The following is a 16345-nucleotide window of genomic DNA, read 5'->3' on the forward strand; positions in this document are numbered from 1 at the left end:
AATGTCTATTATGAATTAAAAAAATTAAGACTACATAAATTTCGTTCGAGTCATTTAAATAGGTAAAAACCTGTAAAGGATTTTAATCTTGTAAGGTTTCAAGATTCATTTAAAAGCAGAACATTGAAATAATACTGACGATATGTTAAATACTTTAGCTATTCTTAAATTTGAATGCAAGTCATTTGGTTATTTAAAAAAATATCTACTAAATCTTTGCCATAAGTTTATTGATGGTTTACCATAAATTTATTTGGACGGAAAACCAAACCCACATTGCAGACTTCAAAGGAGTCGTTGGTTTTTCAATAGGAGGCAATCCTACTTAAGGAGGGGCAAAGGGATTGCCTCTGACTTCCCTCTGTCATTCCCTACATACTCACAAATCACAATGGACAGTTGCTGCAAGCCAACCACAAGCCTCTAACCTTAGACAGACAAAACACACATTCTTTTCTCATAGAGATTAATAATTATTACTTTTATTATTATTATTAAAATTATTGTTTATCGTCGTTAACTTCTTTATCTTTAAGTTCTTCTCCATAGTTAAAATATTGCTCATCGTTTTCTTCCTTATTGTTAACATCTCCCTCATCTTAATCTTCTTACCTATGGTTAATTTATTATTGGTCTTCCTATACGTTATGTTCTCTGTTCTTACTCATCATTCGTCCTCATCTTTATGGTGTTCCATATTCATACTCATCATAAATATATTCATAGTTTTACATATCATTACTTTCTTTATGTTCTTCCTACTGTCCTCTCCTGTACCATTTCCCTGCCCACCCCCAGGCAAGAGAGAACTAAGCCACTCGTTAAGGGTGATATTACTGTCCAGTTCCGCAATCCGTGAGTCGTAATTAACATGTAAATTAAATGGAAGGAGTTAAATTCTCAGATATTTACATTCGTAGTCCATCTACGTTTCTAGATATTTGAATTTATAAATATATTTATAGAATTTTACTCACAAATAATGAGAAAACCAGGTGCCTAATTAAGATCCCAAGTGCTCAATTAAGTCGCCAGGTCTTGAAATTAAAAAACAGAACTTTCATTAAGACTCCAAGTGCTTAAATAAGATACCAGGTGGCTAATTAAACCACCGGGTACTCAATTATGACACTAGGTGCTTCAATAAAAACATGTGCTTAATTAGGACACCAGGTGTTTTATTAAAAACAGGTGTTTAATTACGACACCAGTTGCTCGGTTTAGACACGAGACGTCCATTAAAGACATAGGTGTGCAATTAAGATATTTAGTTAAGATATCAGGTGTTCAATTATGACACCTGGTAAGCAATTCAGACACCATACATTCAGTTAAGACATCAGGTGCTCAATTAAGACATCTGGTGGACAGTTAACACACCAGGTGCTGAATAAAGATGCCAAATATTCAACTAAGATACCAAATGCTCGACTAGGACACTAGGTATTCAAAAAAGACACCAGGGGGTGCTCATTTAAGAGACATTAAGTTTATTTCGAATGCATGTCCTGTCCCAGATATTTATTAAATTCCCAGATATTAAATTAGCAAGGTTAATAAATTCTCACAATCTAACATAAATTTTAAATTACGAGAACTTAAAGAGGTTTTTAAATATCTAGAATTTTGAACCAATTTATGTTACTAGAGTGTGAATAAATTTTAATTCAAATTACCAGAGTACATCATTTAATATTTAAATTAACACATAACTTATATATTAAATAATATTTAAATTCTGTTTAATATTTCGTATATTGTACTTTTCTTCAAAGATTTAAGATTCTCATTAAATTTAAACTTGCGGGAAAATAAATTCCTAGACATTTAAATTTAAAGAAATTCTTATTTCCCAGAATTTAGTGATTGAATATTATACTTAAAATAGTATAGAAAATTTTCTTTAAATTGCCCGAATCAATTAATCATTAATTCAATTATTAATGAGCTGCTTGTGATTAAATAATTCGCCGTCAGCTGGCTACAGTCAGCATTCAATATTCGCTTTCAGCTGCTGGAAGTAAGCATGATATATTTTCACTTTCAGCTGCTTGAAGTAAGCATGATATATTCGCTTTCAGCTGCTTGAAGTCAGCATGATATATTCCCGTAGTTCAAATATTTGTATCTATAATGAAATCAATGACTTCTTGAAATATTTTTTCGTGCTCAGGTTCGTGCTTTTTCGTGCTTTCGTTTTCAGGTTAGTGTTCCTTTCAAATTTTCGTTTCGGCGAAACATTTGTCTCTATATGACGCTTTCGTCTGTGCGTGAGACATAACCTCTCCCCTCCACACCGTAAAACATTCGTGCTTTAATTAAACATGCGTGTTATCGCATAAACATTCCTGTCTTCGTGTGTCCATGGAACATATTAGGGTTTCCGTGGCACTTTCGTTCGTCCGTGAAACATTCGAACCCCCGTGGAAAAAGACACAATTCTCCACCGAAAATCTTCAAGAAATTGCTCCGCTCGTGGCAATATCTTGGCCAACTTGATGGTAATTAGTGGAAAAGAAAAAAAAAACTCCTTGGAACTTCCAGATACTCAAAAAACTGCGAGCCAAAATTAACTTCATCTGAGAAGGGGGAGTAGGGAAGGGGGGTACTTAGAAAGGAAAGGGAGAGAAAGTTATGTATCTGGAGGTAAGGAAAAGGGAGAAAGGAGGATGAGTTTGGTAGAACTAGTCGGGAATGGAGGAAAGTTTTTAGTATATTAGACACACTTTGAAAGTTAAGAGGGAGGATAAATTATTTTAATGAATTTTGTAGCTTTTTATTTATAAATATGATAATAAAAAATATTATTTTTATTAGGATTATTATTGTAATTGCTACTATTTAATGTGTATATGAAAGAGCAGAGATTCTCTGGGAAAATAACAATAACTTTTTTTCCTCACTTGATTTATCTACCTATTTTTCTGTAATTTATCTACATTACTGGTTTATTTCTCTATCAAAATCTACTACGTATATTTTTTAACCAATGGATAATTCTGGAACAAAGATATATTTTTTGTCTTGTATCTGTTTCTTTCAAAGCCTTTGGCTCTAATAACCTATCTATTTTGAGCTAGTTTATATGTTTGTAGTAAATACAGCATTAGAGTGTAATCAGGTTAATTCTGAGTCATTTGAGGGCTTTATTGTGGCAATTAACTCGATTTTATAAATATTTACCTTTTGATGAGGTACCCAGGTCTCTCCTCTATACACCCTCTCCATCTCCCCTACACCCACTAACCTCCCTACCCACACACCTTTAATCTCATCTCCTTCTTTCCTGCTCACATATGCTCCTTTCCCCATCTCTCTCTGCCCACACACTCCCTTCATTTTCAATGTAACCGAAAGGTTGTGCTTAGAATGCAAATCTGTCTTCAGAACACGTTTTAAGATTGATATTTGACTTCACTATTATTTAAACAAATGCTATGGAGTCGTGTTGAACATTTCACATCGCCCGACATCGAGAAGGAGAGGTAATGGGGCCGTGACCCTCTTTCAGGAGGGCATTGGGCCGACCTCGAACCCCTCAGACACTCTCAATCTGGTTTTCTGACTTCGATCTCTGGGCCGGACAGAAATGGTTAATTACGTTTCCTTTCACCTAATGCAACTGTTCTCCTAGCTGTGTATAGGAAGAACCCTGCTGCACGCAATAAAAGATGAACGCTTAGAATCAATACTGATGGGTGTTTGTTATCGACAGATGCGTAAATGCATATCAATATTTTCGTTACGCATATCGACAGGCGCATAGTAGATATCGATATGGACGCGTGATTGGTATCGATAGACACATTCAGGGTGTAAATAGACACATGTTGGGTATCGATAGACACATTCTGGGTATAAATAAACACATGATGGGTATCGATAGACATATTCTGGGTATATAATACATGCAGGCTATCTATACCCACGTGAGATTAGTCAACGTGATATTAGATAATATCTTCAAACGTACTTTCCTGCTTTCATTGAAAGGGAAGCCCTTCCCTTTCCTCAGCGTGGGAAAGGACCTAAATCCTACCTTAAGAGGGAAATGAGGTAATTAATAATATATTGAAATTCATATCGTGCTTAAACAATAATATTTAAACGGGGCTATTTTGTTTATTTTAGAAGAGGAATATCAATGTTTTGGGCGCTTTGGTTACTGTGGTGGATGGTCTGGTTGTGATGGTTGTTGTTGTAGTGGTTCTTGTGGTTGTGATGGTTGTTGTAGCTGTACAGATTCTCGTCAAGATGATGGCTTTTCCTCGTGTAGTGGCTCTTGTAGTTTAGTTGTGATGTCTGCTTTCGCTGTATGATTGTTTTTGTTGTAGTCGATTTTGTTGTTGCTGTAGTTGTAGTGGTACTTGTGGTTGTAGTGGATCAATCTACAGGCAGTCTATCGTCACAGCACAAATCACTAAGTTACTTCCATCAGGCAATACAAGAGAAACCTAATTTATCAAATTTCAGAACTATTTTACGTGTTTCAATCTGTGCTGACCAGACCACACACTAGAAAGTAAAGGGACGACGACGTTTCGGTCCGTCCTGGGCCATTCTCGACTTGACTTGAATCGATTTGAGAATGGTCCAGGACGGACCGAAACGTCGTCGTCCCTTCACCTTCTAATGTGTGGTCTGGTCAACATTCTTCAGCCACGTTATTGTGACTCATCTCCTGCATATGTTTCAATCTGTCTTTCAAACCACCAGGATTATGATCACCAGAAAACCACGAAACATTCCATAATCAGCATTTGAGTTGTAGAGCTTAAGGCTTAGGAATATATAGTGGGGCTATTAGACTGCTACAACAGTTTACAGACACACCAGAAGGAATGCTTTAGCTATACACAAAGTCCAAGACTAGGGTAAACTCACAGTGTAAATTCACCGACCAGCGAGAAACCTCCGTATATTCCTCCTCTGTAATAGAGAGAGTGACACCTGCTCATATATATACAGCTGTATATATGAGCAAGCTGTATATATGAGCAAGCTGTATATATAAGCTGTATAAACTCTTTTCAGTTCGTATGGTAAGCCCATGTATATATATTACAGGTGAAGTCCTATAAGCTTGATTCGATCAAATAACCCCCACCCGTGTTTTTTTCACAAGAAACCGAGGTACACTTACACACTTACTTACCACACTTACAAACCACTTACACACACACGAGAATTGTCTCTACTGTTTATGTTGTGTCAGTGGTGTAGTGCACACAGTTGGCTAAGGCTTTGTTTGCAGTTAATTATGCAAATGTTAACAGCACTTATCTCCGGGTTTAAATACGAGTGTGTTCTGCTAATTATGTTTTATATGTATATATATATATATATATATATATATATATATATATATATATATATATATATATATATATATATATATATATATATATTTTTGTATCAACCCATGTATATCTTGTAACCATCAAATGCATAATAAAGAACAAAAAATAAAAAAGGAAGGGGGTGGTAGGAGAAAAGCACACAGAAACTGTATTGGAGGGGATCTAAACATTCCCTCTAATGCGTTATGCGTGGTTTCCTCCGAGGCTATGGGTCCCCCTTCTTCCAGCTAGAGGTGGTACTCCCTATATATATATATATATATATATATATATATATATATATATATATATATATATATATATATATATATATATATATATATATATATGTATATATATATATATATATATATATATATATATATATATATATATATATATATATATATATATATATATGCAAAATTTTGTAACAAGTATTAATTCGTCTACTTAATATGGTTACAGTAAAGGATTTCTCCATACTCGCTTTTGTAGATGTAATTAAAGTTGGGTGTGGTGGTTACGGGATTACATTTGCGGTTTCAGGCGTAGTTACACTAATGTAATTAATCAGTGGTGTGTTAGGGAGCCCACATGAGCCTGTAGAGTACTTGTCGGTCATTAGGGACACGTGTCAGGTGGTAATTACCATAGAGATTAGGTTCCGGATTTATAGTGTGGTTAATTAAACATTTATTTTTAATGAACTGATTATTTTGGAGATATCGTGATTTAGCAGAGGAAGGTGATGATTTCATGTGGCTCACGGGAGGAAAGGGGAGGGGGATGTCGTTACAAAGAGGGGGGGGGGGTCGTTACAGAGAGGGGGGGGGGGAGGTACGGAAGCAAGGAACATTTATCGAGGGTTCCAGGGGGATATGAGGCAGTTCACTAAAACAGATCTGCCGAACTACTTCCCAACCAGGTTGTTATATAGCAAACACACCTGTGAGGCTTCATAGAGTTCTATGAATCATAGAGCTCCATAATACTCTGCATGGATCTATAGAGTACTTTGCACTGAGATCCATAGGGCTCTACAGACAGTTCCAAATGACTGTGTAAAGCTCTAGTCGACTATGTGTAGAGTTGAAGGTGCCTCTGTATTCTTTTCTGGAGGACTTTGCGTACAGCCCTGGAAGTCTCTGTGCAGGGCTCTATAGGACTGCAAAGCCTTAAAAACTCTCAAATTCTGTAGAAAACGGCATAAATCTCTTGAGGACTCTTTATAGAGCTCCACTGGTCTATATGTAGAACTCTAGAAGTTTCTGTATAGAACTCTAGAAGTTTCTGTATAAAACTGTAAAGAACTCCGTGCATAGTTCTAACGCACTCTGTATAGAGTTCTAAAGACCTCACGACTGCATATAATGTTCAGGTTTGGCAATAAAGTTGCAACACCTGACCTGGCTCTCAGGCGCAGTGTGAAAATAAAGCCAACTCTCCCTCGTTCTCGAGGAGCGGTGCCGTGGTAATTCATGATAATTGGCTAGTTAGGAGAGCACATATTTATGGTAACTGCAGAGAAAGGGATGTTAAAACTCCATTCATCTTGGTGGTCTGTGTGACTACTTTCTCCAGTGGAGGAGTGGCCGACAGCCTTTTGTTTCTCCATTCTCTCTCTCTCTCTCTCTCTCTTTCTCTCTCTCAGCATCGTGCAAGCCTGGGAAGAGAGCGAGCAGGTGAGAGCCCAATCGGTGCTACTGTCAACACACTTCGTGGCCATAATGCCCTGTGATAACGCTTATTGCAACGAAAATGCTCAGTTATAGAGCAGTGCCGCGGCCGTAGAGCAAACCCTGATGCTTGGTACGGTCGAGAATCACCTTGTGTTATGCGCTTTTAACTGCTGTTTAGCAGCAAACTGGCTAATTTCTTAACAGTGAAACCGGAGGATTTGTGCCAGATTTTAGTTTTGTTATAAATGGTGGCAGCGTTACAGCACTGAAACCATGACAACACTTATACTGCCCACACTGCCAACGTTTCAGTACTTCCACCAGCATATGACATGATAAATAAACAAACTACCCCTAAAGACATCATATAAACACTCAACAACGACAGTCACTGACAGAATGATACACAACATCTATTGTAAACTGTCAGCTTTGCCTACACTTTCGAAAGAATCGAGGATTTTTATGGATTCATTGTGTTTGAGGCTCATTACCTCAGAAGATCACCGGAGAGAACCAGGCAGTCCTGATGGTGGCCTGATAATGCATTGATATATTGGAGGAGAACGTAGTACGACAGTCAGAGAGAGAGAGAGAGAGAAAGAGAGAGAGAGAGAGAGAGAGAGAGAGAGAGAGAGAGAGAGAGAGAGAGAGAGAGAGAGAGAGAGAGAGAGAGAGAGAGAGAGAGAGAGAGAAAAAAAGAGATAAACACTATATTTCTCACACTTAAAACACATCTGGCACAATATCTGACTCGGCCAGAGGCAGAAAACAGACCTGGTTCTATATCTGACTCTCGCCAACGTATATAATACAGAGCTGAACATACGGCTGGCTTTCAACCACAGCTAGATAAACTAACAGCAAATCCTACACAAACCAGAATCCCTTTCCCGTTCACTGCTCATAAACACGGATTCAGGTGAGTTGGATTGTTCCTGCTAGTTTTTCAGGCAGAACTAGCCTTCAGCAGGGCGTGGTGATGGTGGCACTAATGTAGTGATGGTGGCACTAGTGTGTTGATGGTGACACTAGTGTGACGATCCTAGCTTCAGCGTCTTTAAGGTTCCATCGTATATTCTATTCTTACTTTATTAATAATGTGGGGAAGATTGTTAATGCATATTGTTGGGAAAATGTAAAACAGTTTCCAGACTTCTCTGAGCCACGAGGAGAGTTGCTTCTGAAGGACTGCGGAGTTTTAATTGATACCGGAATTTACCTGTGGGATTACCTGCCATCTTTAGTGGCCTTAATGGGGATAGGAAGCCGCTGCTGTTGATGCTGTTGCTGCTGCTGCTGCTGCTGCTGCTGCTAGTACTGCTGCTGCTGCTGCTGCTGCTAGTGCTGCTAGTGGTGCTTCTGCTGCTGCTAGTGCTGCTGCTGCTAGTGGTGATGCTGCTGCTAGTGGTGGTGCTGCTGCTAGTGGTGGTGTTGGTGCTGCTAGTGCTGCTGCTGCTGCTAGGGCTGCTAGTGGTAGTGGTGCTGCTAGTGCTGCTAGTGGTAGTGGTGCTGCTAGGGCTGCTAGTGGTGATGCTGCTGCTGTTGCTGTTGCTGCTGTTGCTGCTGCTGTTGCTGCTGCTGTTGCTGTTACTGCTGTTGCTGCTGCTAGATAGTAATACGGTCTACCGTCGACCAAATCAACGGTGCTCATGCCACCAGTCAAGAAGAGGTCGTGGCCTTGTCACATGCATGTAAGAATCATTTTACAATTTTTCTTCAACTATTCTAACGGAATTTACCAATTAGGACGACGGAACTGTGCTTCTCTTGAAGGCTTTGTAACTCTCAACAAGTTGGAAGGAAGCACAAATTCCGTGTTCATCAGAGTTCAATTGTGGCTTGTTCCAAGAACAATTCCCCCTCTGATTACATTGAAAGGATTTTGTGACGTAATTATAATTTGGTGGTTAGTGTGAAAATTGGAGAGAAACCAATTACACGAAAGGGAATAGAAAAATCAGACAGTTGTAGAGAGTTGGTAGAGATTATGAGTTATCTATATGTCATTTCAGGATTGTATCGAGTCTGTGGAATTAACCGAGTGATCTCGTCCACCTAATTCGGTAGGAAGGTGGAACCTATGTGTGGGTTCCCCCCCCTTTCCCCTGTCCGACTCACGCGAGTGCGTGTGTATGAGAGTGCGTGTGGATGAGTGTGCAGGCGTTCGTACACATCCGTGACTCTCGCTAACGAAGCCCATCTCTCCTCAAGAGTGAAACACTTTCTACTGAGATCCCGAGAAAGACATTCTCTCAAATGTTTTTTTTTTTTAGTGTTGTTAGTGTCACCCACTTGTGTTCAAGCGAGTTATTCTCGCATTTTGTATCTACGTGCATGCATACAAACATTCATATATACGTGCATACATACATATGTCATATATATAATGAAAATGAAAAATCTAAACTAACGCATTTCATAAAAAGCATCAACGAATTTAGCATATACAAACATACATTCGTAAACAATAGGCGCACACGCACGCTAACAAAAACCTCCCATGCACTCAAACCTGTTCATGCACTCCACTCCCATGCACATTAAATCATCCCAGACATTAAAAAAAACCCACCATTCCAGCACCAGCCCATAAAGCAATCGAAACAGAAATGAATAGCTAAAAAAACACACAGAAAGCCACCATTGTATCAAAATTCTCCCAGGTCTGATTGAAGCGATTGCTGGCAGACCCGGGCTGGTGGTAGGAACTTCTCTCCTGCTACGCTGCGGTAAGATCCAATCGCTATTTGCAGCAATTCTCAGCTTGTGGGCCCCTTATGAGATGCTTCCGAGGGCGGTACGGAATGCATTTTAGTTGCCGGGTGGGTTGTATACGATTAGATTGGATTGGAAAAGGTGTGGGTGTTGAAACTGGGTGTTGGTGGTGTGGGCGAATAGGGTGGATGTGGATGGTGTTGCCGAACTGGCTTGGAATGGGTGTCAGAGGGAGCGTGGCGATGCAAAAGTGGGTGGGTGAGGTTTTAAGTGATGCTGGGTGGGGTGTAGATGAGAATGGGGGGCTATCACAGAAGAGGGTAGATTGAGGTGTAATAGGAATTTAGGTTTGGTTGTCGTAGGGTTCTCGTGTGGGTGCAATTGGGACAAGTTGGGAGGGGGGAGGATGAATCAACCTCTTCCCTAACAATTTCTCCCCCAACAATCGCTCCCCCAACAATCTCTCCCCCAACAATCCCTCCTCCAACAACCACTCTCCCAAGCAACCCCCTACCGAAACCATCTCTGCCCATATCAAACAACAATCAATACTGTAACAATATAATCTTTTCCAGACAACATGACCTCACAATCTAAGAATAATCATTTCCTCCGGTTCAAGCCTGACCTCAGAGCCTCATAAAAACCATTCCATCCGGCCAGAGTCTGGCGACACAGGCAGAAACAGAGGCTAATTGAATTTTTCTCTGTCATTTACACCTAATTATACTCTTCTGAATAATTTTGCTTATCTTGGGAACTGAGGGAGGTAGGGGGAGAGGGGAGGGAGGGAGAAAAGAAGGGAGTGGAAGGCAGAGACGGAAGGAAGAGAAGAGAGGGAGTGGGGGAAGGAGGAGAAAAAGTGGGAGAGACGGGGAAGGAGGAAAAGGGCCTAGAAGGGATGGGAGAAGGCAGAGGGAGAGGGGCAGGAAGGAAGGGAAGGAGAGAGTTGAAGCGATTATTGTGACGATTAAAACTATAAAATAAAAGTCAGGATATGCAATATACTAAATCAGGTACCCGGCTGTGCTTGGGTCTGACTCCTCTCCATCTTCCCCTCTCTCCCCTCCCTTCCCCTTTCCCACTCTCTCTACCTTTCTCCCTTAACTCCTAACCTTCTCTCCACCCTCTCCTTCTCTCTACTTTGCTCTCCACCTCCTCTCTTTCTCTCTACTTTGCTCTCCACCTCCTATCCTTCTCTCTTTCCTAACATCTTCCTTCTCTCCCCCATCTCAATCTTCCCTCTCTCTCTCTCTCTCTCTCTCTCTCTCTCTCTCTCTCTCTCTCTCTCTCTCTCTCTCTCTCTCTCTCTCTCTCGCTGTCTCTCTCTCTCTCTCCAAAAATTAAATATTACGGAGCTCTGGAAATCCTGCTGAAAGCACATATCCGATTTCAGACCATGAAAAAATCATAATGGAGGTCACTAAAGAGGCCGAGATTTCTCAAAACTTTGGCACTTGGGCCCACCCCGGCTGGCCAATAATACTCATACCCTCTCATGTGTCATCTTGCAAAGTTTGGCGACACTAGCCCCAAGCATCTAGCCTCCTACTTTGAGCAGACCTCAAAGAACATAAAAATAAACCTGAAAAAACCAACAGCAGCAAATAAATCAATATAAACAATAAAAGTAACAAAAGAATTAATATAAATAATAATAATAATAATATTTATATTTAGCCTCCGGAGAAATTCAGTTCATGGACTCTGGTGACCGATTAATTAAGGGTTGAGATCAATCCTTAGGATTAACGGAACGACTTTGGAGCCATACCCTAACTGGCAACGTTAATGGTGCCATACCCTGGCTGGCGACGTTAATGGTGCCATACCCTGGTTGGCGGATATAATGGTGTCTATGGGTATTTCTGTCTCATAAAAACTTCGAGGGAGACATGAAATCTCCAGTTTACTGTTCATTCTTTCGATTTTTGTTTTCAGAAATTGTGTACCAATTGTCTTGTCAGAAACGTACACGTTATTCCGAACATCCACACACACACACACACACACACACACACACACACACACACACACACACACACACACACACACACACACACACACACACATTCCCATTTTCTTTCCATTATTCTGTTACAAATTAGATCACTATTTCTATATAACTGTGCTGGTAATGGTGGGTAAAATATCTAATATATCCTTCCAACTGCTGGCTGCTCCACGCTCGAGCAGCTGCACTTACAGTTTTGATGCACAGCTGTGCTTGGGGGTTCTTAGTGGTTATGTCGTATTAAAGAATATGGCGTTTATCTTGAAGAATATGGCGTTCAACCCTGGGGAAATAATCCCTAAACCTTAAATAATATGGCATGTATCTTGAAGCATATAGAGTCCATTTTGGGGAAAATATGACCCCTATTTTGAAAAATATCCCGTCTATATTGACAAATAGGATAACTGCTTTGAAGAGTTTGGACCTCGAAATGAAAAAAATGATGCTGTCTACGTGAAAAAACTCGTCCACCTTGAATAATATGGTCACCATATTATTCAATGGTCAGTAGTGAAATTACCTAATCTGAATACGAAAGGAATCTGACCGTCATGATTAGTAGGGATCTTAAGGTATATATAAGCTAGTATATTTTTAGAGAAAGTTTTCTCTAACACACACATCTCCTTAAACACAATAGCAATGTGACTATTAATAACTATTATTTTGGATATTTTCCATTCTACATAAATATCTTCTACCATCTGGAGTGTGAAGAAACGCTTAATCTTTCCATTTAATCACTTAAGATCCCAAACAAAATGCAAAGATTATGTGATCAAACTGTTTCTTTACCCTCCAGATGTTTCAATATATTTACGTAGACTAGATAATATCAAAAATAAAATTAATAATAATCACAATAATGTTTGTTTATGACGCAGATAGATAAAATGCAACAAAATATATATTATTAACGTGTTGAAAATATCAACACAAAACAGGACACACACACAGTTGTGACAGTTTAGAGGCGGGACCAAAGAGCCAGAGCTCAACCCCCGCAAGCACAACTAGGTGAGTACACACACACACACACACACACACACACACACACACACACACACACACACACACACACACAAAAAGAGAGAACGAATTGGTAGAATTTAGTTTTAGAAAAGACGTGGGTAAATATATGTATTGAAATAGGGATGTTGTGTTACAGACTGAATTACCGGGTAACATCAAAGACGAGGGATCAAGGGAATGCTTCAAGCGTAGGTAAGGTATGGATCAATAGGCCCTCTGAAGCTTCCATTATATCCGAATAGATACATGGAGGACCTCCAAGTGGAGTGTTCAAGGCTTCAATTGGTCAGTGGGAAGAGATCAACATGCGCCTTCATCAGGTCAACGCCAGATTTAATCATCTTCAGGATTTAACACAAAATATTTGTTTAAAAAATATTGAAATTCAGATAAATACAAATAGAAATGCTGCCTCTTAAAATGGAAATTTAAAAAATCCCGTATCGTAGAAAGCTTAATATCTTTTATCGTTGATTTTCATTCCTGAAATATTTCGGAGAGTTTATTCCCTTCTGGGGAATAATCCTAAACTTTCCGTTCCCTTGGAAATTAAATGCTACTGTTTGTAAATTTGTTTTCATGTGTTCTTTCTTTTCCTTTTTACACTTTCCTTGTCGTTCCGTAATTCAGAGTTTCTCCCTTCCACTTTTACTAATGTTCGCCAGCTAGTTTACGTCTCTCACTCTTGAAATAATCGTGCTATTCTTAGCACGATTATTACTAATCACTAGAATAATCACTATTCCTCTCTCAAACAATATTGAATATATTTTTTTATCTCCGTTCTAATAGGTTTCCTATTGTAACATGCTTTATGTCTTTGGAATATTTTGCCTTTGCATTATTATTTTCGAATACTAATGTCCAGACGTCATAATTTACGTGTGCCTTGTGCTTGGTCCACTTTGAGTAAGCACAGACTATAAGTCACTAAAATATTAAAGTCTTCGGCTTTTATATTTACGAAGGTGAATGTCCCAAACTCGAACAATCGCGACGGTCCTGTCAATCGAAATTTTCAAGAAGTTTGTTTTGACTTTCCAGAGGCTGACATTCCAATCCTAGACGAATCCAGGCTGGTGATCCCATCACTCAAAGTTTCCAGGAAAACGGTCTCGTCTTTCCAGAGGTTACTATTCAGAGCCTTGACGAACGCTGTTCGTGGGTCTGACACTTTAGCTTTCAAGTGATTAAGGTCCCCCACAAAGCTGCCATTCTGATCCTGAACGAACGGCAGCGGTTGATCTTACACTATAAAGTTCCAATGTCCTTGTCCTTCCAGAGGCCGCCATCCAGATCCTGGACGAGCGCGGGGTGGAGCTAAGAGAGAAGTTCTACCGTGCAGGCTCCACCATCGAACTCCAGTGTCACGTGGCCGACGTTCCCACGGCAACCTCGCTCCAAATGGCATGGTACCATGGCAACCACAGACTCAACTATGACGACTCCCGGGGCGGCGTCAGGTACGTATCTGGCAACCATGACAGCCACAACAGCCTTGATCCAGCTGGTCCTTAAACCATGGCAACAACAAACTCAACAAATTCGACTCTCACGATAGTGTCAGGTACGTTCCAGAGGAAAAAATGGCAACGATATCAAACTCATTCCAACTGACATGGTAAGATAGGAACCACTTATCGACTCTGACCAATTTCGTACAGGCAGTGAAGTAAGTGCTGAGCTGCCCCCGGCAATCACTAATTCCACGGCACCCACGCCAATCCCAGGCAACAGCGCTCAAATTGCTCACAAACTACTCAGACCAAAACTCAATGCCGTCAGCAACAATGATTCTGCTGAGCCGGTGGTAAGGGAACCCCGCCCTTCACTACACTCTTCCGATTAAGTACACAAAACCCTCTCTCCAATTACTTTGGCAATTGCGTTGTTGTTGTTGCCTTGGCTACATGGCAACTGTGTTCATATTGGTCTGAAAACATGGCCACTATGTTTATGTTGGCCTGAAAACATGGCAACTATGTTTATGTTGGCCTGGAAACATGGCAACTGTGTTCATATTGGCCTGGAAACATGGCAACTATGTTTATGTTGGCCTGAAAACATGGCAACTATGTTTATGTTGGCCTGGAAACATGGCAACTATGTTCGTGTTGGCCTGGAAACATGGCAACTATGTTTATGTTGGCCTGGGAACATGGCAACTATGTTCGTGTTGGCCTGGAAACATGGCAACTATGTTCATGTTGGCCTGGAAACATGGCAACTGTGTTCATGTTGGCCTGGATACATGGCAACTACGTTCATGTAGGCCTGGAAACATGGCAACTACGTCCATGTTGGCCTTGTAAAGGGCACATACTCCCTTGTTGGCCTGAAACCAAGGAGACGTGGACTTAATCCCCCAATAATCGCATGCACAAATATGCTCAAATAAGAGAGAGAGAGAGAGAGAGAGAGAGAGAGAGAGAGAGAGAGAGAGAGAGAGAGAGAGAGAGAGAGAGAGAGAGAGAGAGAGAGAGAGAGAGAGAGATAGAGAGAATCTTCCCCACACCTCTCCTTTAACACAGCCTCATGCCGCTCACAGCCATCATGCTCAACCAACATAAGGTCACAGGTAAAACCAAGGTAAATCCGTTCATAAATACACCGCACAGGTGAATATTACGTGAATATCAATTTTTTTCCCCATCGCTTTTCTCCCACACGATATTCAGACGCTTTTCAATGACAAAGTTACCAGACCGGATCATGAAAGTATACTGCGGTAGGATCGAACACTCGTTTCTAGTCTTTTTTATAAAAAACACTATACCTAGTTGACGAAGATAAGAATTGAAAAAAAATTATATTCAATAAAGAACTTCGTAAATTCTGATATGCAAATATGATTGTTGATTTAAGTAAAACTTATTCTATTGTCAAATTGATCACAAATTATTATTATTATTATTTTTATTATAATTATTGAAGGTAGTAGTAGTTATTTTTATTAAATGTGAATAATAATTGTTGCATCAGTATTGTTATTATTAGAAGTTGTAGTTGATTTAAATATGTAGTTGTGGCCTGAGCACCACGAGTTGTAGTGGTAGCAGAAGTTGTTGGTTGTGAAAGATGTAGTAATAACATTAACAGCGCCAACAGTACTTACAACACCACCAAGTCAGCACCAACACTTTCAACACCACCACCAGTTCTAGCACCATCACAATTACCACCACCACCATCGCTAGCACCACCACGACCTCCACCACCACTACGACTCTCACCACGACGACCACCAGCACCACCACCATCACCACGACCACCGCCACAATCTCCACGACCACCACTGTCGCCAGCACCACCAACAATACCAATATCATTGCTGACAACAAAGGCAGATACAGTCGACGGCGACAAATAAAATTTTCAGCTGACTATTGAAGTACATGTGAAGTACACACACACACACACACACACACACACACACACACACACACACACACACACACACACACACACACACACACACACACACACACACACACACACATGATCACCACATTCAAGATTCTGAAAGGAATTGATGGGGTAGATAAAGACAGTCTATT

The 16345-nt window shown here is 40.1% G+C and overlaps 2 protein-coding genes across 3 annotated transcripts in view; one reads left to right on the forward strand and one right to left on the reverse strand.

The window, feature by feature from the left end:
• LOC123769092 (uncharacterized) overlaps positions 1-16345 on the reverse strand; it is a 306856-nt gene that overhangs the window by 142776 nt on the left and 147735 nt on the right. The window lies entirely within an intron of this gene.
• Positions 1-16345, forward strand: part of LOC123768985 (lachesin) — a 99664-nt gene that overhangs the window by 76522 nt on the left and 6797 nt on the right. For both annotated transcript variants that reach the window (XM_069309171.1, XM_045759905.2), the window contains exon 7: positions 14071-14251. In XM_069309171.1, the coding sequence (XP_069165272.1) occupies positions 14071-14251 (181 nt within the window). The remainder of the gene's footprint in view (positions 1-14070; positions 14252-16345) is intronic.

Source organism: Procambarus clarkii, chromosome 64 (genome assembly GCF_040958095.1).
Source record: "Procambarus clarkii isolate CNS0578487 chromosome 64, FALCON_Pclarkii_2.0, whole genome shotgun sequence".
Classification (NCBI taxonomy): domain Eukaryota; kingdom Metazoa; phylum Arthropoda; class Malacostraca; order Decapoda; family Cambaridae; genus Procambarus; species Procambarus clarkii.